Source organism: Salmo trutta, chromosome 28, assembly GCF_901001165.1.
Source record: "Salmo trutta chromosome 28, fSalTru1.1, whole genome shotgun sequence".
Lineage (NCBI taxonomy): Eukaryota > Metazoa > Chordata > Actinopteri > Salmoniformes > Salmonidae > Salmo > Salmo trutta.
In genome coordinates this window covers 35,939,800-35,963,526 of record NC_042984.1, presented here as the reverse complement: position 1 = coordinate 35,963,526, position 23,727 = coordinate 35,939,800, and the positions used below count along the sequence as shown (strand labels likewise).

General features: G+C 42.8%; 1 protein-coding gene across 3 annotated transcripts in view; it reads right to left on the bottom strand.

Annotated features, from left to right (window-relative positions):
* The window catches only part of LOC115166121 (voltage-gated potassium channel subunit beta-2), a 99,526-nt gene that overhangs the window by 61,314 nt on the left and 14,485 nt on the right, over window positions 1-23,727 (bottom strand). The window contains exon 1 of one of the 3 annotated variants that reach the window (XM_029719836.1): window positions 5,740-6,593. The exons of 1 other annotated variant lie outside the window; for it this stretch is intronic. In XM_029719836.1, the coding sequence (XP_029575696.1) occupies window positions 5,740-6,218 (479 nt within the window). In that variant the 5' untranslated portion in view covers window positions 6,219-6,593. Of the gene's footprint in view, window positions 1-5,739; window positions 6,594-23,727 lie in introns of those variants that run through there. One more of the 3 variants, XM_029719832.1, reaches the window with a different exon arrangement.

Below are 23,727 nucleotides of genomic sequence, written 5' to 3'. Positions count from 1 at the left end.
AATAATAAATATGGAAACATGTAGTAACCAAAGCAGCCACCCATTGCCTTGATGACAGCTTTGCACACTCTTGGCATTCTCTCAACCAGCTTCATGAGGTAGTCACCTGGAATACATTTCAATTAACAGGTGTACCTTGTTAAAATTTAAATATGTGGAATTTCCTTCTTAATGCGTTTGAGCCAATCAGTTGTGTTGTGACAAGGTAGGGGTGGTTTACAGAAGATAGCCCTATTTGGTAAAAGGCCAAGTCCATATTATGGCAAGAACAGCTCAAATAAGCAAAGAGAAATGACAATCCATCATTACTTTAAGACATTAAGGTCAGTTAATACGGAAAATTCCAAGAACTTTGAAAGTTTCTTCAAGTGCAGTCGCAAAAACCATCAAGCACTTTGATGAAACTGGCTCTCATGAGGACCACCACAGGAAAGGAAGACCCAGAGTTACCTCTGCTGCAGAGGATACGTTCATTAGAGTTACCAGCCTCAGAAATTGCAGCCCAAATGAAAGCTTCACAGAGTTCAAGTAACACACACTTCTCAACATCAACTGTTCAGAGGAGACGGCATGAATCAGGCCTTCATCAAATCAAATCAAATGTATTTATATAGCCCTTCTTACATCAGCTGATATCTCAAAGTGCTGTACAGAAACCCAGCCTAAAACTCCAAACAGCAAGCAATGCAGGTGTAGAAGCACGGTGGCTAGGAAAAACTCCCTAGAAAGGCCAAAACCTAGGAAGAAACCTAGAGGAACCAGGTTATGAGGGGTGGCCAGTCCTCTTCTGGCTGTACCGGGTGGAGATTATAACAGAACATGGCCAAGATGTTCAAATGTTCATAAATGACCAGCATGGTCAAATAATAATAATCACAGTAGTTGTCGAGGGTGCAACAGGTCAGTACCTCAGGAGTAAATGTCAGTTGGCCATGTCATGTCATAGTCATATTGCTGCAATGAAACCGCTATGAAAGGACACCAATAAGAAGAAGAGACTTGCTTGGGCCAAGAAACACGAGCAATAAACATTAGATAGGTGGAAATCTGTCCTTTGGTCTGATTAGTCCAAATTTGACATTTTTAGTTTCAACCGTGAGATGCAGAGTGTGTGGTTTCCACCGTGAAGCATGGAGTAGGAGGTGTGATAGTGTGGGGTTGCGTTGCTGGTGACACTGTCAGTGATTTATTTGAATTCAAGGCACACTTAACCGCACGGCTACCACAGAATTCTGCAGCGATACTCCATCCCATCTGGTTTGCGCTTAGTGGGGCTATCATTTGTTTTTCAACAGGACAATGACCCAACACACCTTCAGGCTATGTAAGGGCTATTTGACCAAGAAGGAGAGTGGTGGAGTGCTGCATCAGATGACCTGGCCACCACAATCACCCGAACTCAACCCAATTGAGATGGTTTGGGTGAGTTGGACCGCAGAGTGAAGGAAGAGCAGCCAACAAGTTCTCAGCTTATGTGGCAACTCCTTCAAGACTGTTGGAAAAGCATTCCAGGTGAAGCTGGTTGAGTGAATGCCAAGAGTGTGCAAAGCTGTCATCAAGGCAATGGGTGGCTACATTGAAGAATCTAAAATCTAAAATATATTTTGATTTGTTTAACACTTTTTTTGGTTACTACATGATTCCATATGTGTTATTTCATAGTTTATGTCTTCACTATTATTCTACAATGTAGAAAAGAGTAAAAATAAAGACAAATCCTTGAATGAGTAGGTGTGTCCATACTTTAGACTGGTACTGTATGCAAATCAGACACATTTTACCATGGAATTAAATTAATGTCAATACATTTTTATTTTTTGCATTCTAGCTAAACCTAATCCTTTTCCTAACCTTAACATACTCCTCCTAACCTGCTATGTTAATTCTACTAACCGGTTACGAAAAGTACATTTTTGACAAAAGCTGTGTCCTTTCTAGACAAAACCGGATTTACCCTTCACCCTCCTTCTCTTTCCTTTCCACTTTGAAGGGTATTTTCTATTCTATTCTCCTCCCCCTTGGTTGTGCCTTTACAAGCTGTCAATAAAAAGACAAAAAAAAAACATAATTTCTTGTATATGGCACAAAAAAGTTTACTAAGATGATACACTGACAGAGGTGCTTATAGACCCATAAAAACAGAGTGACACACACACACACAGAGAGAGAGAGAGTGAAAGAGAGCAATGCATGGGAGAATGCTGCGGTGGACTGACCCGTTGTAGCTAGCTAACGTTAGCTAGATTATGGTTGACACTGCAGCTACGGTAGCTAGCTAGCTTAGCCAGTTTATTTAGTGGCAACCTATAGGTAACTAGCTATTGCCACACACATCTAATTAATCTGTTCACTCTTTATGCCAATGACAAGGTGGCTAGACAAACAGAGATCATATGGGGAGCTAAAAAACGGATATTAAACTTTTTCTCCGATTCTGGGTTAGCCAACGCTAGCTAACTAGTCATTTGATTTGCACTCCTCAAAACACAATTTCAACAGCAGAATTATATTTTAGAAATACTTATCTTACTCCAGAAATATATAACAATACAAAGGCAGAAGGTAATTAAAGTGCAACTTACCTTAGATTGTGTCTGGCTGAGAACCAAAGAACAAAAAAATCCTCAGAAATGACTTGAGTAAGAGTACAAGTACAGCCCAAAGAGTGTAAGTAGAAAAGTACTAGTTCCTCCAAAAATTCTAAGGTCAGAAATGGGTCGGATTCAAACCCATGCCAACGCTAGCATATGTGTGCCGTTGTCAGCAGCTGCTGGTGCTGAGATAAACATAAATACATTTTACCTAATGCTTGCCTTGAACATATGATAAAATAATTCATCTAAAAACATGGATTTACCCTAACAAAAAATATATCTACCCCCTACAAATATTGTCAATTTATTACAATCCACATAAGAATTCACAAGAGACGCGCTGTAGCCTGCACTTAGCTTACATAGGCTACTTGAACTGACACACAGTAGACCTCCAGTCTAAGTTATTGTATATCCTACAAACTCCCAGCTGCCCCCTGGCGGCGATTCTAAATATTAAATATCCTTTCAAATCCTCCTGCGCAAGATTATTTTCCTCCTGTGACAAAATTGGTCATATTAAGACCCGACATCTGTAACACCTCATGACAAAGACAAATACTGTTTGACATCTTTGAGTTGTAATCAAACTAATATTCGAAATGGTATGTGTATTCTTTGCATTAATATATTTTGATGAAATATTTGTCAAATTAACGAGATGTTCACGTCTCAGTTGAATTGGTTTGAATTCAATTCAACTTGTTTCAATTCAAATAAAATTCTAATTCTGCTTCCTGTGAGGTGTGGCCAATTCAAATTCAATTCAAATACATTGTTTGAATTTAATTAAACTCAGAAATTCCGAATTGACCCCAAACCTGGTGTCCGCTGTCAGGTAAAGAATGGTAACCATTGCCAGTGTATACACTCATATAAAACGTGTTGTTGAACAACACAATTTATGTGTAATGTCTACTCTGACACATTTTGTGTCACTTCCTGCAATTAATGTGTTAAAAGCTGAAAACCATACAACACACGCTAAATGTGCTTGATTATTGACCAATCACATTGCAGATCCGACGTCATTGTGCATCTAGGCCACGATCCCACACTGTGACCCACACGCAGCACACTATGGGAAGTTCAACTGACAGCCTGGAGTGAGCCAGCTAGCAGGAGGAATAAGAAACAAGAACAAGGTAAATGCACTCTTTATAAGAATAAGGTGTACATTTGATAAGGCTAACATTTTAGCCCTGTTTTATACAAATATTAAGTGTCTCAGTGAATTTGAACCTGTTTTCCTCCATAATGCACTGTAAGCTATAAAAATAAATAGAGTCGCACACTCAATATATATATATATATATATATCTATATATATATATCTATATATATATATATCTATATATATATATATATATATATATATATATATATACACCAATGTTGCGGCATCACTGTGTCTTCTTCAGGGTAATGTCATGAATACTTGAACATAATTAGATATTGTATATAATATTAGCATCAACATACATTATTGTTTAACTGTTTGCTAATATTATGTACAATATTGAATTATGTTTCCATGATAATAGCCTAATATATTCAATATGCTGTAAACTATTCAATGCTTGGTTAATTCTCTAAATAAGTATACATTTCTGAGGCGTCCCACTAAATGTATTTTAATAACTTGAATTAATAATTTTCTGAAGGTACTGGAATTTATCTAGACAGTTTGGTAGCTAGCTAGCAACATGACGGGTAACAGAGCTGCATGTGTCATCATTGTTGGCATCTGAGGTAAGTTCTCCTAGAACTTGTAAGGTTCTGTATCTAAGCTAGCAGTTGGCTAATGTTAACCAAAGTAACTTTTTAGTTCTCGTCATGTTTTATTGTAAAGAGATTTTGTGTTTGTTTGGTTTCCAGCCTGGAACTAGCATCCCTTCTCTGTGCGGTGTGCCTTGGCCTTCTGAACAGAGCAGCCCGCCAGTATTTGAACATTGCGAGGAATGACAACATTGCCATCCACCTGGAGGATGAGGGCCTAACCTGAGCAATTGACAAACTCTTCAAGCTGTACTGGGTTAGCAACTTATCATATCCTATCCAACTTCAGTCTGTTCTCCTGTATCACAGGTACAACATTCTGAGTTGGTCTCTCTGGACTGCATATCTAACTGACTGACATAATAAATAACTTGTTTGAGGTTTTTCAAGAATGATATTTAGCATGTACAAAATTTGTTTAATGTAAGATTCTGTATGTAGAGCAATGTATGAATTGAATAAAGGGCTATTGTTTTTCTACATGTCTTTCCTAGTCATTTACAGAATTGTAAATTGGATTTAAGTGGAATATAACACAACGTGTAAAAAAACAACATGTTTTTTGACACTCCCCTATGTCTAGTTAGGGATGACACATGTAAATTGGGTGAAAAAGAGACTCCATTCCTTTACGTTAACTTTTTGCAAATCCAATCAGTTTTCCACATTGATTCAACGTCATCACATTTTTTAAAATGACTTGGTTTTGGCCATTTAGTTGTTTGTCAATGGCAGAGCTGTCCCTAAGGCTTAACAGGAGAGAATCCTCTAATCCAGGGGAACAGACTAAAAGCTGAGCCCGGGCCGCACCCCGGTGTGCTCACACTCCAATAAAGACCTACTGCTATCAGGCACGATAATCCTTCCCATTGGCTATTTATGGATGCAAACTGTAGAGATAATGGACTCATTATACCTTCACAGCAAACTGCCACCTTTCATTCTGATAAATAGTTCCTTGAGATTGCCGTCATATCAGCAGTGTGTGGCTGATTCCCTCTGTCTTCTCTCTCAGGCTGTATACGTTATGGACAGTAGGCCTTGCTATGGACAGTAGAACAATCTACCATTCTGATCTCATACCTTGGGCCTGGCTTGAGGTTGAGGATAATCTCCACCCTTTTACCTGAAACTCATCCCAATCTCATTGCTAAACTTTAGCCCTTATCTTGCCAAACCTTTAAGAACTTCAACCTCAATATTATGCCTGCCCAAGGCCTTTAGCCCAGTTGAGGAGAGCTAAATAGATCGTATTTCCTTAGGTGCTGGTTTACTAAAGATGTGTTAGGACTGTACCTCATCTCTACCTCATCGCTAACCTGTGGCTCATGCCAGCCTCCCATCCCACTTCCCACTTAGCCCTTACCTGTACCTCATCCCGGTGGTGTAGGACACACACTCCCGCAGGGACACAGCGTTCATCTTCAGAAAGTCCTCCAGGTTCTTGAGCTGGGCAGCGGCACGTACTTCCCTCAGCCGCTGCATCTCGGCCAGCTGGTCACTGCGCTGCTGCCGCTCCTCATTATCCAGAACTTGCTCCGACAGGAAGCAGCTAAGGCCACTGCGCACGCTCTCGCTCATCGACGACAAGGACAGCATCTTACCCGTGCCAGAGTTGCCGGTGTTGCCTCCGCCGCTGCTAACGCTGCTGCTCCGTCTCATGCTGGCTACAGGAGGCCCCTGCCCGCCACTACTGACGCCACCACCGCTGCCAGCTCCATTGCCACCCGGCTTGGTCATCTGGTGGTCAGGGACACTCTGTTGGCGGCTCATACGACGTCCGGCCCCTCCATGCCCGTGCCCACCCCGCACCTCGCTCAGGCTGCTTTTGTGTGTGCCAAACATGCCCAGGCAGCACTGCCAGTGCCCACCCCGGTCAGAGACAGTATAGGTTTGCCACCCGAAGCAGTGTCGTCAAACGGACAGACAGGACAGACGGACTGTACGGATGCAGAGAGTGCAGTGCTGGTGCTGTGTGTGGCCACTGAGCCCCTGAGGCGAGGCGGAGGGGAGTGGGACAAAGCAGTGGCTTTAAATAGCACCTGTTCCTCTGCTCTGAGTGGGTGACAGGACAAAAACACCCCCAGCCCCATGCATCACGGCCTGTAATCAGAGCTGGCAGGCAATCCCCTCCACCAGCACCGCCACCTCTCCCCTCGCCCCATTGTGTAAGAGACACAAACACAAGGGCGCCATTTAAAACTGATATAGGGGCTCTTCCGGGGTGGGTGTGGTCCAGTAAGCAAGGTGAAACGTGTGGTGTTACTCGAGTGTGGCGCTGTCAGAAACTCTCTGGTGGCAGGAGAAACGTGTGTGGGTACAGTGGCATGCAAAGAGAATGTTGGGGGGAAGAGGAGGGCATAGCATTATGCCACCTCCAGCTGTGGCAGGAGGGAGTGAGAGGCAAGTTGAGTGACAACTCTCTTGAGAACTGGCCAGCACCCAATTATCTAAAGCTGTCCACTAACTTGGGATTGTGGGATTGTCAAAAAATAGACAGACAGAGAGAGAGAGGGTCGCTAGCCTTTTAATCAAATCAACTTTCAGACATGTCCGTCTTTGGAGAACTACATTGTAACACCATGTGTCAAAATACAAACTTCAACAGCAAATGCACAGGGCAATGCTTTTGGCCATTGAAATGTGAAGAAATGCTGTGTAAAATGTTTACAACGAGACCCTGCATGTAGCTCTCATGTTCAACCGTGTGTTTACATTACTACTCTCTTTCATAATTAAAGAGGTCACTATAGCTTCAGGCCCTGTGGAATGCTATTTTAAAAGACAAGTTCACTATTTTTAGATTCACATTAATTTTTTATTTAGTCATCCTTCTTTCTGATTCGTTTAAATACCCATTGCCTACTTCAACTATCGTTTGCCACTGCTTACCATAGAACAATGGTTGTGAATGTTTCACGTTTTGTATACATATCACTTCGAAGAAACATCAAATAATTGAGTAAATTTGAGGTGATATGGTCATTAATGTTGCAAATCTAAATGTTATAGTTATAACTGACTCAATTCCCTTCACAACAGACAATCATATCCATTCTACAAAATAGTGCCTAGTGGAATAACACCTCTTGCACAGTTTTCACATTTTGCTGGCTGAAATCTAAAAAGGGATATAATTAGACTGTTTCCCTACTTATCTACACAACCTACACCACATGTTCAAAGTGAAAGAAACATTATATAAAAAATATGTATTAATAAAAAATCTAAAAATGAAGTTGTCTTGATTGTGTATGACTTCACACCTCAGAGTTAATACTTGGTAGAAGCACCTTTGGCAGCAATTACACCTTTTGGAAAGCCATTCTGGTGTGTCTTTGGCTTACAAATTTGTGTAATTGTCCAGCTGAAAAAAAAAACTCTATCCCAGGGTTAGGTATTCAGAAGACGAACCTTTTACCTGGGCTTTGCTAATTTCATATGTATTTTTATCGGTCTCTGCCGATGACAAGCCTATCCATAGCGTTGTGCTGCCTCCACAATACTTGAAAATCCAGAGTGTTTTGAGAGATTCTCGAAAGGTATCAATTCTCGAGAGACATTACTGTAATGCCGGACAGTTGCCCCGCTCTAAGATGGCCAGTGTAAACAGAATTGTCTTGCTGAGCCCAACATTCATACAGTAAAAATACTAATAGCAGAGCAATGTTTCTGAAACAGCTGAAATGTATAGACGTGTGAACGACCACCTTGAATCGGTCTTACATTGCAAAATTTGAAATTGTGTTTTTTTACATTGGATGAAAGCAGAGACATAGCTACACAATGATATATCATACACTGCATTTGAGGAACAATGGGAAAGTAATTCTGCTTTGAAAGTTGATAAACTTGTAACCTCACTTTTGAGAAAATGGCATTTGAATGTTTTTGTACATACTGGAGAGCTCTTCTTTGTCTACACCCATTCAGCATTGTTCACACCCTCTTAAGCTTTAGCTCCACCCATCTCTTTATGGGTTGAGCAGAGTGTTCTGTCCTAACAGCAGTCAAGCACCTAAGCTAACTGGCTAACGTTGGCTAGCTTGCTAGCTACTTCCAGACACAAATGAGAGAACATTTCACTTTGACCATTTTACTCGCCCTAGCAGAGCTGGTTAGGCTGTTTTTATTTTATCCAGAGCGTTGGTGACTGCAACTCTGCTGCTGGCAACAATTTACATTTTTTTGCCAACGTTTACTGACACCGGCCATATTCAATGAGTGTTGAACATTCGTAAATTCTTCAGTTATTCTGCACTCACACTCAGATGAGAGCGCTCTGAAATCAGAGTAGATAGCCAGAGCCAATTTACCAGCTACGTCTATCAACAGTTGTCACAGTGACATTCTATTGAAATGGTTACTTGCATAGTGCAATCTTTTGTTAAGACATGTACAGTTGAAGTTGGAAGTTTTCATACACTTATGTTGGAGTCATTAAAAGTTGTTTTTCAAACACTCCACAAATTTCTTGTTAACAAACTGAAGTTTTAGCAAGTCGGTTAGGACATCTACTTTGTGCATGAATCAAGTCATTTTTCCAACAATTGTTTACAGACAGATCATTTCACTTATAATTCATTGTATCACAATTCCAGTGGGTCAGAAGTTTACATACACTAAGTTGACTGTGCCTTTAAACAGCTTGGAAAATTCCAGAAAAGGATGTCATGGCTTTAGAAGCTTCTGATAGGCTAATTGACATCATTTGAGTCAATTGGAGGCGTACCTGTGGATGTATTTCAAGGCCTACCTTCAAACTCAGTGCCTCTTTCCTTGACATCATGGGAAAATTAAAATAAATCAGCCAATACCTCAGAAAAAAAATTTTGTAGACCTCTACAAGTCTGGTTCATCCTCGGGAGCAATTTCCAAACACCTGAAGGTACCAAGTTCATCTGTACAAACAACAGTACGCAAGTATAAACACCATGGGACCACGCAGCCGTCATACCGCTCAGGAATGAGATGCGTTGTGTCTCCTAGATGAACGTACTTTGGTGTGAAAAGTGCAAATCAATCCCAGAACAACAGCTAAGGAACTTGTGAAGATGCTGGAGGAAACAGGTACAAAAGTATCTATATCCACAGTAAAACGAGTCCTATATCGACATAACCTGAAAGGCCGCTCAGCAAGGAAGAAGCCACTGCTCCAAAACCGCCATAAAAAAGCCAGACTAAGGTTTGCAACTGCACATGGGGACAAAGATAGAACTGTTTGACCATAATGACCATCGTTAGGTTTGGAGGAAAAAGGGGGACGCTTGCAAGCTGAAGAACACCATCCCAACCGTGAAGCACGGGGGTGGCAGCATCATGTTGTGGGGGTGCTTTGCTGCAGGAAGGACTGGTGCACTTCACAAAATAGATGGCATCATGAGGTAGGAAAATTATGTGGATATATTGAAGCAACATCTCAAGACATCAGTCAGGAAGTTATAGCTTGGTCACAAATGGGTCTTCCAAATGGACAATGACCCCAAGCATACTTCCAAAGATGTGACAAAATGGCTTAAGGGCAACAAAGTCAAGGTATTGGAGTGGCCATCACAAAGCCTTGACCTCAATCCTATAGACAATTTGTGGGCAGAACTGAAAAAGCGTGTGCGAGCAAGGGGGCCTACAAACCTGACTCAGTTACACCAGCTCTGTCAGGAGGAATGGGCCAAAATTCATCCAACTTATTGTGGGAAGCTTGTGGAAGGCTAACCGAAATGTTTGACCCTGTCACGTCCTGAACATAGAGAGCCTTTTATTCTCTATGTTTGTTAGGTCGGGGTGTGACTAGGGTGGGTAATCTAGGTTGTTTTATTTCTATGTTGGCCTGGTATGGTTCCCAATCAGAGGCAACCGTTTATCGTTGTCTCTGATTGGGGATCATATTTTGGCAGCCATTTCCCCACTGTGTTTTGTGGGATCTTGTTTTGTTTTGTGTAGTTGCCTGTGAGCACTCCAGAATGTCACGTTTCGTTTGTTCTTTATTGTTTTCTTTGTGCGGTTCACTTCAAATAAAATGTCAAACTGATTTCACGCTGAGCTTTGGTCTGAATGTTCTTACGATGATCGTGACAGACCCAAGTTAAACAATTTAAAGGCAATGCTACCACATACCAATTGAGTGTATGTAAACTTCTGACCCACTGGGATTGTGATGAAAGAAATAAAAGCTGAAATAAATCATTCTCTCAACTATTATTCTGACATTTCACATTCTTAAAATAAAGTGGTGATACTAACTGACCTAAGACAGGGAATTTTTACTAGGATTAAATATCAGGAATTGTGAAAAACTGAGTTTAAATGTATTTGGCTAAGGTGTATGTAAACTTCTGACTTCAACTGTAGCTAGTTAGCTAGGTAAACAATGAACCTTAATCCCAACTCATGACGTTACGACCCTGTATGAATCCAAAGGTAACTAAGCAACCAGGTTCAATGTTAGCTAACGAACATAAGGCTATAACTAGCAAAGCAAATGGCTCTGAGATACGAATAATAAGATCATACACGTAACGTTAGCTAGCAAGCCAGCCAGTTAACGTTAGCTAGCTAGCTAACAGTATGCTTTAACTTCAAATGAAAACGACTTTCTGTCTAAATATTTTAGACTTGTTTTATTGAGTTTTCACCTGTTACATTCTGAAAATTGTCTTTAAGATAAGCTCATGCTGCCCTGAGCCATCATCCAGGCAAGAAGCATGCAACAAGAAGTTGATCAACTTATCAGCAAATTATCAACATTTTCAATCGCAATTTTGCTTTTACCTCATCATAACATCCATAATATTGATCAAATTAGGTAACTTTAATACGCTGAAAAGGTACTTTTCTATTCGTATGAGAGGAATAAACGTTAATGTTAATGTAGCATAGCTAGCTAGCTGTGTTATTATTTTGCAAGCTACATTTAATGTGTGTATGAATGAGAAAATCAAATCAAAGGTGTAGACCTTACAGTGAAATGCTTACTTACAAGCCCTTGACAAACAATGCAGTTTTAAGAAATATACCTAAAATAGAAAAGAAAGATTAGAATAAAATATAATTTAAGAGCAGCAGTAAATAACAATAGTGGGGCTACATACAGGGGGTGCCGGTACAGAGTCAATGTATGGGGGCACCGGTGTCAAGGTAATTGAGGTAATAAGTACATGTAGGTAGAGTTATTAAAGTGACTATGCATAGATAATAACAGAGAGTAGCAGCAACATAGAAGGGGGGGGCAATGCAAAAAGTCTGGGTAGCCATTGACTAGCTTTTCAGGAGTCTTATGTCTTGGGGTAGGAGCTGTTTAGAAGCCTCTTTGACCTAGACCTGGTGCTCCGGTACCGCTTGCTGTGTGGTAGCAGAGAGAAAAGTCTATGACTAGGGTGGCTGGAGTCTTTGACAATTTTTGGGGCCTTCCTCTGACATCGCCCGGTGATGTACAGGGCCATACGCACCACCCTTTGTAGTGCCTTGCGGTCGGAGGTCGAGCAGTTGCAATACCAGGCAGTGATGCACCGGTCAGGATGCTCTCGATGGTGCAGCTGTAAAACCTTTTGACGATCTGAGGACCCATGCCAAATCTTTTCAGTCTCCTAAGGGGGAATAGGTTTTGTCGTGCCCTTTTCACGACTGTCTTGGTGTGCTTGGACCATGTTAGTTTGTTGGTGATGTGGACGCCAAGGAACTTGAAGCTTTCAACCTGCTCTACTACAGCACTGTCGATGAGAATAGGGGCGTGCTCAGTCCTCCTTTTCCTGTAGTCCACAATCATCTCCTTTGTCTTGATGACGTTGGGGAAGAGGTTGTTGTCCTGGCACTACACGGCCAGGTTACTAAACTCCTCCCTATAGGCTGTCTCATTGTTGTCGGTGATCAGGCCTACCACTGTTGTGTCATCATCAAACTTAATAATGGTGTTGGAGTCGTGCCTGGCCGTGCAGTCATGAGTGAACAGGGAGTACAAGAGGGGACTGAGAATGTACCCCTGAGGGGCCCCCGTGTTGAAGATCAGCGTGGCGGATGTGTTGTTACCTACCCTTACCACCCGTCAGGAAGTCCAGGATCCAGTTGCAGAGGGAGGTGTTGAGTCCCAGGGTCCTTAGCTTAGTGATGAGCTTTGAGAGCACTATGGTGTTGAACGCTGAGCTGTAGTCAATGAATAGCATTTTCACATTGGTGTTCCTTTTGTCCAGGTGTGAAAGGGCAGTGTGGAGTGCAATAGAGATTGCATCATCTGTGGATCTGTTGGGGCGGTATGAAAATTGGAGTGGGTCTAGGGTTTCTGGGATAATGCTGTTGATGTGAGCCAAAGCCTTTCAAAGCATTTCATGGCTGCAGATGTGAGTGCTATGGGTCGGTAGTCATTTATGCAGGTTACCTTAGTGTTCTTGGGCACAGGGACTATGGTGGTCTGCTTGAAACATGTTGGCATTACAGACTCAGACAGGGAGAGGTTGAAAATGTCAGTGAAGACACTTGCCAGTTGGTCAGCGCATGCTCGGAGTACACGTCCTCGTAATCCGTCTGGCCCTGCGGCCTTGTGAATGTTGACATGTTTAAAGGTCTTACTCACATCGGCTGCGGATAGCGTGATCACACAGTCGTCCGGAACAGCTAATGCTCTCATGCATGTTTCAGTGTTACTTGCCTTGAAGCGAGCATATACGTTTTTTAACTCGTCTGGTAGGCTCGTGTCACTGGGCAGCTCTCGACTGTGCTTCCATTTGTAGTCCATAATAGTTTGCAAGCCCTGCCACAACCGACGAGCGTTGGAGCCGGTGTAGTACAATTCGATCTTAGTCCTGTATTGATGCTTTATTTGATGGTTCGTCGGGGGGCATAGTGGGATTTCTTATAAGCTTCCGGGTTAGAATCCCACTCCTTGAAAGCAGCAGCTCTACCTGTAATCCATGGCTTTTGGTTGGGGTATGTACGTACAGTCACTGTGGGGACGACGTCCTCAATGCACTTATTGATGAAGCCAGTGACTGATGTGGTGTACTCCTCAATGCCATCGGAAGAATCCCAGAACATATTCCAGTCTGTGCTAACAAAACAGTCCTGTAGTTTAGCATCTGCTTCATCTGACCGCTTTTTTATAGACCAAGTCACTAGTGTTTCCTGCTTTAATTTTTGCTTGTAAGCAGGAATCAGGAGGATAGAATTATGGTCAGATTTGCAGGGCGAGGGAGAGCTTTGTATGCGTCTCTGTCTGTGGAGTAATGGTGGTCTAGAATTTTTTCCCCTCTAGTTGCACATTTAACATGCTTGTAAAAATTATTTAAAACTGAGTTAAGTTTTCCTGCAATAAAGTCCCCGGCCACTAGGAGTGCCGCCTCTGGATGAGCATTTTCCTGTTTGCTTATGGCAGTTTGCAGCTCGTTGAGTCCGGTTTTACTGCCAGCATTGGTCTGTGGTGGTGGTATGTAGACAGCTACGAAAAATACAGATGAAAACTCTCTAGGTAGATAGTGTGGTCTACTCTACCTCAGGCGAGAAAAACCTTGAGTCTTCCTTAGTTATCGTGCACCAGCTGTTGTTTACATATATACATAGGCCCCCGGCCCATGTCTTACCAGAGGCTGCTGTTCTATTCTGCCGATAGAGTGTATAAACCAGCCACGACTCGGTGGAACATAAGATAATACCGTTTTTAATGTCCCGTTGGTAGGATATACGTGCTTTCTGTTTGTCCCATTTATTTTCCAGCGAGCCGGACGGAAGGCAAAGGCAGATTAGCCACTGATCCTCACAAGGCACCCTGATCTGGGCCTGGTCTGTAGTATATCTCCCCCGTCCGACTCATTGAAGAAAAACTCTTAGTCTAATCTAAGGTGAGTAATCGCAGTTCTGATGTCCAGAAGCTCTTTTCAGTCATAAGAGACGGTAGCAGCAACATTATGTACGAAACAAGTTATGAACAATGCAAAAAAACTAACAAAAAAGCATGGTTGGTTAAGAGCCGATTAGACGGCAGCCATCATCTCCGGCACCATCTTTGTGAAACCGTACATGCTTCTGAGTTGTTACATTATTCAAGAGTAGAATATAGTTTGGTTGAATTATTCATGTCACACCCTGATCTGTTTCACCTGTCCTTGTTTCCAGAACCTGCCGGGCCTTTCTCTCCCAGTGCTCCCTCGTTTTCAAGCTGCAGCCTTCTTCATTCCCCTCGAACCACCTGAGGATAGCGTACATCATTACGCTGATATCCGGGAGGGCACTCGCCTGGGCCACGGCAGTGTGGGAGCAACACTCCGCCGTCTGCCTCTGTCTGGAGGTATTCGTGACGGAGGTGAGAAAAGTTTACAAGGCTCTGGTGTCCGGGAGAGAAGCTTCCCGGAAGTTACTCCAGCTTCAGCAGGGCACCCTCAGTGTGGCAGACTATACAGTGGATTTCCGCACGCTAGCAGCGGAGGGTGCCTGCAACCCAGAAGCGTTGTTTGACACATTCCTGCATGAATTATCGGAGGAAGTAAAGGACGAGCTTGCAGCCCGGGAACTACTGATGGATCTCGACTCACTCATAGCTATAACCATCCAGATCAATGGACGGCTACGGGAACGTAGAAGGGAGAAGAGGTCTGATTGAGGTCCCAATCGCTCACTCAAGGATCCCACCTTACATCTGATGAACTCTGGAAGTCCCCGGCGTCTACGCCCCCAAGAGGACCCGAGCTTACCTGAGGTCCTCCAAGAGACCTAGCTCATTTCTTGGAATGAGTACTCTGGTGGGTCTTAAGGACAATTTTGCTTCTTCCCCTACTCGCCCCCCTCTCCATGGCACACTCCTGTGGGGCAACCAGTCCAAGTCTCTCCAGATACTCATCAAGTCGGGGGCAGATGTGAGTCTCATGGACGTTACCCTGGCGTCCGAGCTGGGCATCCCCACTCAACCCCTCTCCATTCCTATGAATGTTAGAGCGCTGGATGGGTGCTCTATAGGCCGGGTCACCCACCATACCACCATTTCAATCTACGAGTGTCGGGGAACCACAGCGAGATGATCCAATTCCTGCTAATTGAGTCTCCGCAGGTTCCTGTGGTATTGGGATTCTCTTGGCTACAGCGACACAATCCCTCGATTGACTGGTCTACTGGTGCCATTGTGGGCTGGAGCCCATTCTGCCACACTCATTGCCTGAAATCAGCTCTGCCTGCCCCGGGACGTCTTCCTGGGGGCTTGGAAATTGTCCCGAACCTCTCCGCCATTCCCACAGAGTACCAGGACGTCCAGTAAGGCCCGGGCCACTTCGCTTCCGCAACACCGACCGGTACCCAAGGATGTTAAGCCGGATGCGCTGGCACGCCGCTATAGCCCCGCGGCTACACCCCCAGAAACCAAGACCTTTCTCCTTTCTTCAAGATCATTAGCCCCTTGCTGTTCGTCCTCCGTTGCCCCATACTCTCCATATACTTCCTACTTTTCATGTGTCTAGATGTAAACCCATGTCTCACAGCCCATCTTCTTGTTTGTCGAGTCAACCAGCGTTTTGTCTCAGCTACTGTTTTTCCCTAGTCTCTCGGTTTCTTGCCCTCCAGGTTTTGACCCTTGCCTGTCCTGACTCTGAGCCCGCCTGTCTGACCTCTCTGCCTGCCCCTAAGCCTGCCTGCCATCCTGTACCGTTGCCCACTACTCTGGATTATCGACCCCTGCCTGCCTTGACCTGTCTTTTGCCTGCCCTGTTGCTGTAATAAACTTTGTTGCTTCAACACAGTCTGCATTTGGGTCTTACCTGAAACCTGACAATTCAAGAGTGTAGCTAATATGTTTTAGAAGAAAATTTGCTTGCATTGTTGACTAGTTTGCAAGCTTACTGGCTAGTCAGTGGCTACTGTGAGCAAGAATGTCACGTTGCCAGCCATAACAAAAGATAAGGCAAGGATGTCATGTAAATTGAAAAGTTTATCTACATACTATGTAAATTGAAATCTTGTGGTTCTGCCTCTCCTTAAATGTTTGTCAATGACAATAGGCACTTACCGTAAAACTTAAATTGATTGCCTGTGCGTTTATTTGCTTAAATTACTGAACACAACAGACGCTTATTAGAGACAGGCTTCTATTTGAGCCAGGCGTCTATTTCCTTAATGCACACAGTTTTGCTTATTTTCATAGTTAATTATTTCATTCCAGCATTCACTTCCAGTATTTTAGTCGATTTCTGGGGGTTTGTTTACTGTTTTTATGCTTGCAAGTTAGCTAGCAGTTCTCAGCTGTTAGCAGCCAATGGCAAGAAGTTTCTTATTGGCAATAAAAACAGATGATTGCCATAATTTTTTCAAGTCATTACAGAATTATTTAATTTAACAAATTAAACAATAAACCTTGTAAACAATTAATGGTAACCCCGTAAACAATTCATTTAGACCCAGCGTTTATTTGAAACTGGTTTATTTGCTGAAATGTGTGCCGTTGCCCGGAGACTCAGCGTTTAATGGAATTTTACGGTATTCAAAATGATTCACAGCTATAATTGCTACCTAAGGTGCTTCCACCAAGTACTAACTCTGGGGTGTGAAGACATAAGCAATCAAGACATACATATTTTTTTATGAAGAAACATTTAGATATATTTTTCTTTCACTTGGAGAAAGTGGAGCAGGTTGAATAGATACATGGAAATCTTTTTTAATTTAATTCCTTTTTAGGTTTAGTTTTAAGGCAGCAAAATGTGAAAACTTTGCAATGGGTGTGTAGACTTTCACTAGACACTGTATCTATCGGAAAGTTTTGTAATGTTGCACATTTCTGAACAGGCCCCACATCAAATATGCTGTAAACCATCAGGACTGTTCACACCTCCTCTGATACAGTACATAGCATGTAAACACTGAACTAGAGAAAACACTACACTCGCCATCCACACCAAATCTTAACGGAGGACATACAGTACAGTAATACCTCTGGGTCCAGGCACAATCTAAATGAAACAAACACATATGTTGTACGATGTCCTTTTTCAAACAAATCTAGAGCATCTTTGTGTTTCTCCCACCATGACAGTCAGCCTCCATCTTCCCGACTAGCAGCCAACACAAGCCCCTACTGAGCCACGGGAAAGAATCTACTAAATTTTTCAACAGCCTCCTCTCCCTATCCCTTCTTCATGACTAAGATAGAAAACAGCAGCAGCTAGTCTGCCATACTGGCTGACTGAGGACTTGCAGCAGTAGTCATGCTGAAGTCAGTGTCCCAGGAGCGGGAAATAAATCGATACATCCATCCTCCCCTCCACCACCCTGCTCTCCCTACCCAGCATGCTCTTGTCCGGACACAGGGTCCCACACACAGTCCAGGCCATGGGCAGCATTTCCATGCAGCATCCACCCCTTCCCTTCCTCCCTCCCTCCATCCCTCCTCCATCCATTCTTCCCAACATTAGCTTGTGTGAGGCTAGCACTTACCCTGTTCCTGGTAGGGGGCCGACTCATGTAGGGGTTTTGCACCACGCTAGCGCTAGTCATTCAGACGACTGATGGTGGCCCGAACTAACAAAAATGAAGATCTCTTGTCACCGCCCCAAAAGAGACAAGAGGAAGAAGCGCAGAGGAGTCAAGCTGCTATACTAATTGTCCAGGACAGTTACAGCAGTTACAGTGGTGTGCCAGCCACTGAGCAACGGACAGCACTACACCCCCACCTTTTCCCCCTCCTCCGCCCCTCACCATGACATGTCAGACAGGAAGTGCTTTTTGTGCCTATCAGAGGACGCCTTACTGTTCTACAAACACCAGCAAAATAATCCCACAAGTAAATTATTCAGGTCGCTTTTGCACTAAAAGCTTTTGATTGTCTGAACCACTAGAAAGTCATTTTTTGTCTGTTCCGATGTATGTGTGTGTATATAAAATGTAAAACACACCCTCACTGGCTCCATGCATACTAAGGGGCTAGAGGAGGATAACCTACAGATAAGGGGCGAATAACATAATTTGTAGGACTGCATTGTCCATCTCTTATGAGGGGCCAATGATTAAAATCGTATCAAAGTGTTTAATTGGATGTTGCATAGTTAGTTGTGGTCTGTGGGCACAGAAGGTGTGTGTGTGTGTGTGTGTGTGTGTGTGTGTGTGTGTGTGTGTGTGTGTGTGTGTGTGTGTGTGTGTGTGTGTGTGTGTGTGTGTGTGTGTGTGTGTGTGTGTGTGTTTGGTTTTACTATCCTTGTGGACCAGAATTCCTCACAAGAATGGTAAAATAAGGAACATTTATTTTGCCAGTCCCCACAAGGAAAAAGGCTATTTTAGGCTCAGGAGTTCAGTTTAGGGTTAGAATTAGGGCTTGGGCTAGAATTAGGAGTTAGGGTTAGGGTTAGTGTTAGGGGTTAGGGAAAATAGAATTTCAAATGGGAATCAATTGTTTGGTGCCCACAAGGATAGTAAAACAAATGTATGTGTGTGTGTGTGTGTCAGTCACATAACGCCTTGGCCATAAACCATCTTCCTTCCATCCATCCAACAAGGTTGGAATTGTATAAGCAATAAGAGTCCATTTACCAATCAGTGATCCACTCAAGGAGAAGAGGAAACATTCAAACACATTGTACTAGCTCTTCTTTCATACTGAAATCACTGTCCAACTTCCCATCAATACAAAGATAGCCATCAACGTTGTACCACTTGGAAGTACAAAAGCATGGCTGCATAAAGTCTGCAGTTCCAACACAGTGTTTATCCACACAACTAACAGGACCAGGTTTGTCTGAAAATGGTCCTATCTATTATTTAGGATCCACCATTTGCCAGCCATGTCCCAGCCAACCCTAAATAGAAAACTCTGATATCCATTGGTTTACTGCTTGGTACTTTTTAATGGGGTCTCTAAGTTCGCTGTTGTCGGAATGTGTCAGTTTGTAACATCCCAGTGCTTCCCACGGGTAGAGGGTAAGGAAAACGTGTGTGTGTGTGTGTGTGTGTGTGTGTGTGTGTGTGTGTGTGTGCATGCTCCATGGGTACCTGCTACCCCCTGGGCCGTTAGTCAATTCATATTGATTGGAAAGACTAGCATAGTTAAAAGCAATATAATAGCTCCACTTTGCTCTCCGATAGGCTACATGTAATTTTGCCATATTGCATAGATGTCCAATCCTCGGGGCAATGTTTGTCGACAGTGCCTAAGGGTTTCATTGGAATCAAAGGGGACACAGGTCATCAGAGATAATGTGGTTTTACATTGTGCTTGAGATATGTATACATATACATATGCAGTACATATACAGGTAACTGCCAAAATAACGGAAACACTAACATAAAGTGTCTTAATAGGGTGTTGGTTCACCACGAGCAGCCAGAACAGCTTCAATGTGCTATGGTATAGTGTCTGGAACTATATTGGGTGGATACAACACCATTCTTCCACGACAAGTTCCATCATTTGGTGTTTTGTTGATGGTGGTGTAAAAAGCTGTCTCAGGCACCGCTCCACAATCTCCAATAAGTGTTGAGATCTGGTGACTGAGACACAAACGCGCACGCGCACACACCCTTTAAACCCATATGTTCCTTCGAAACGCCTCTTTCAAAGTCACTGAGAACTCTTCGTCTAGCCATGGTAGCCAAAAGAATGGGCAACTGGTCATTTTTATACATGACACTAAGCATGATGGGATGTTAATTGCTTACATGTAATTAACTCTGGAACCACACTTGTGAGGAAGCAACTGCTTTCAATATACTTTTTTATCCCTTATTTACTGAAGGGTTTCCTTTATTAAGCAGCTACATGTAAATGTGTTTGACATACAGTACCAGTCAAAGGTTTGGACACACCTACTCATTCAAGGGTTTTTCTTTATTTTTACTATTTCCTACATTGTAAAATAATAGTGAAGACATCACAGCTATGAAATAACACATATGGAATCATGTAGTAACCAAGAAAGAGTTAAACAAAACAAAATATATTTTATATTTGAGATTCTTCAAAGTGGCCACCCATTGCCTTGATGACAGCTTTGCACACTCTCGGCATTCTCTCAACCAGCTTCATGAAGTAGTCACCTGGAATGCATTTCAATTAACAGGTGTGCCTTGTTAAAAGTTAATTTGCGGAATTTCTTTCCTTCTTAATGCGTTTGAGCCAATCAGTTGTGTTGTGACAAGGTAGGGGTGGTATACAGAAGATAGCCCTATTTGGTAAAAGACCAAGTCCATATTACAGCAAGAACAGCTCAAATAAGCAAAGAGAAATGACAGTCCATAATTACTTTAAGACATGAAGGTCAGTCAATACGGAACATTTTAAGAACTTTGAAAGTTTATTCAAGTGCAGTCGCAAAAACCATCAAGTGCTATTGATGAAACTGGCTGTCATGAGGACCGCCACAGGAAAGGAAGACCCAGAGTTACCTCTGCTGCAGAGGATAAAGTTCATTAGTTACCAGCCTCAGAAACTGCAGCCCAAATAAATGCTTCACAGAATTCAAGTAACAGACACATCTCAACATCAACTGTTCAGAGGAGACTATGTGAATCAGGCCTTCATGGTCGAATTGCTGCAAAGAAACGACTACTTAAGGACACCAATAATAAGAAGAGACTTGCTTGGGCCAAGAAACATGAGCAATGGACATTAGACTGGTGGAAGTCTGTCCTTTAGTCTGATTTTTGGTTCCAACCGCCGTGTCTTTGTGAGATGCAGAGTAGGTGAACAGATGGTCTCCGCATGTGTGGTTCCCACCGTGAAGCATGGAGGAGGAGGTGGGATGGTGTGGGGGTGCTTTGCTGGTGCCACTGTCTGTGATTTATTTAGAATTCAAGGCACGGGCCTCCCAAACTAGAAATCCTAGTTCGAGTCCAGGCTCTGTCGCAGCTGGCCATGACTGGGAGACCCATGGGGCGGCGCAAATTGGCCCAGTGTTGTTAGGGTAGGGTATGGCCGGCAGGGATCTTCTTGTCCTATTGCATTCTAGTGACTCCTGTGTCGGGTCGGGCGCAATGCACGCTGACACGGTCGCCAGGTGTATATTTTGATTTGTTTAACACTTTTTTGATTAATACATGATTCCATATGTGTTATTTTATAGTTTTGTTGTATTCACTATTATTCTACAATGTAGAAAATAGTACAAATAAAGAAAAACCCTTGAATGAGTATGTGTGTCCAAACTTTTGACTGGTATATATACTGAGTGCACAAATCATTATGAACACCTTCGTAATATTGAGTTGCACCACAAGTTGACTCCATTTTTCCCACAGTTGTGTCAAGTTGGCTGGATGTCCTTTGGGTGGTGGACCATTGTTGATACACAGGGTAAACTTCTGAGAGTGAGAAACCCAGCAGCTTTGCAGTTCTTGACACAAACCGGTGCGCCTGTCACCTACTATCATGTAAGGCACTTAAATATTTGGTCTTGCCCATTCAAGCTCTGAATGGCACACATACGCAATCCATGTCTCAATTGTCTCAAGGCTTAAAACGTATTCTTTAACCCGTCTCCTCCCCTTCATCTTCACTGATTGAAGTGGATTTAACAATTGACATCAATAAGGGATCATAGCTTCCACCTGGATTCACCTGGTCAGTCTATTTCATGGATTTCGCAGGTGTTCTTAAAGTGGAACTGACAATGTTTGAACTACTTTGAAGATATGAAACAAACAGTATCGTGATATTGCCAAAAATATTACATTCCTAGTTTATGCTACAAAACCAACTTTATAAGTGTTTTTTAAAAATAGGTTATATTTTTCTTACAACTACATGACGTACAGTAAGGCATTGTTATCAAACTAGAAGGACACATATTAATGCATGATTAATATAATTCACTTACATATTTCTTGGTAGTCCTCAAACAATTGCTAATTAAAGGAGGTAAATCACAGCTGGCCTGCTACATTGTTTGTTGCCTCCACCCATTCGGGATGCACTATTTCAGTTTCAATGACTCAATATTTTGAACAAAAACAGACGACTGTAACTAAGGCTGGTAATGTCAATGCAATGAAACTAGCAAGGGCACTGACCACAAGACAGTCATAACATGCCTAATAGGCTAGCGCACGTGTCAAACACAAGGCCTGCCGGGTGAATAGGACACACAAGCGAGTATAAATTAGTCAGAAATTCAGTAATCTACATTATGAAATTACAGCCTGATGCGCTTGCATCAGTAAATGCGTGCAGCGGAGGGAAAGACACATGCCACAGTCCTAGCTGGGCTACTAAAATGTTGCAGTCTGGCTTCAGTTTTTAAAGCTTGACAATGAATAAGCAAAAAACTAAACCTGCAACAAAACACCATGCAGAGGAGAAACATGAAGGCCTAGTGCAGCAATATTTGAGCAGCAGCCTAGTCCGGCTACTCAACTACAAGACTTTTTGAGTGCACCTTACAGCATTGCTGCGTCAAACCGCACCGGTGATCCATGCTGTGCAAAAAAATGAAGTTTAAATGTTAAAACAACCTATAGCTACGTTTTTGTTATTTGGAGATATTACATATATACATATAGTGCACTCAAAATATATACACTCGGAAAGGATTCAGACCCCTTGACTTTTTCCACATTTTGTTATGTTGCAGCCTTATTCTTGAATGGATTAAATCGTTTTTTTCCTTAATCAATCTACACACAATACCCCATAATGATCAAGCAACAACAGGTTTAATTTTTTTTGCAAATGTATTAAAAATAAAAAAAGATCTTACATTTACATAAGTATTCAGACCCGTTACTCAGTACTTTGTTAAACGTCGTTATAGGGACAACATTTGGCTCAGACACGAGACATATGTGGCAGGGTCTACAGACAATCACGTCGCAGACACCAACGTTTTGCTTCCGGACAGTCTGAACATCTTCTTCGCTCGCTTTGAAGATAATACAGTGCCACCGACGTGGCCCGCTATCAAGGACTGTGGGCTCTCCTTCTCTGTGGTCGATGTAAGAAAGAAATTTAAGCGTGTTAACCCTCGCAAGGCTGCCGGGCCCAGATGGTATCCCTAGCCGCATTCTCAGAGCATGCGCAGACCAGCTGGCTGGTGTGTTCAAAGATATATTCAATCTCTTCCTATCCCAGTCTGTTGTCCCCAGATACTTCAATATGGCTACCATTGTCCCTGTACCTAAGAAAGCAAAGGTAGTTTAACTAAATGACTATCGCCCCGTAGCACACACCTCCGTCATCACTTAGTGCTTTGAGAGACTAGTCAAGGATCATATCACCTCCACCTTACCTGGCCCACTTCACTTTGCTTACCACACCAATAGATCCACAGATGATGCAATCGCCACCACATTGCACACTGCCCTGTCCCATCTGGACAAGAGGCATACCTATGAAAGAATGCTGTTAATTGACTATAGCTCAGCATTCAACACCATAGTACCCTCCAAGCTCATCATCAAGCTCGAG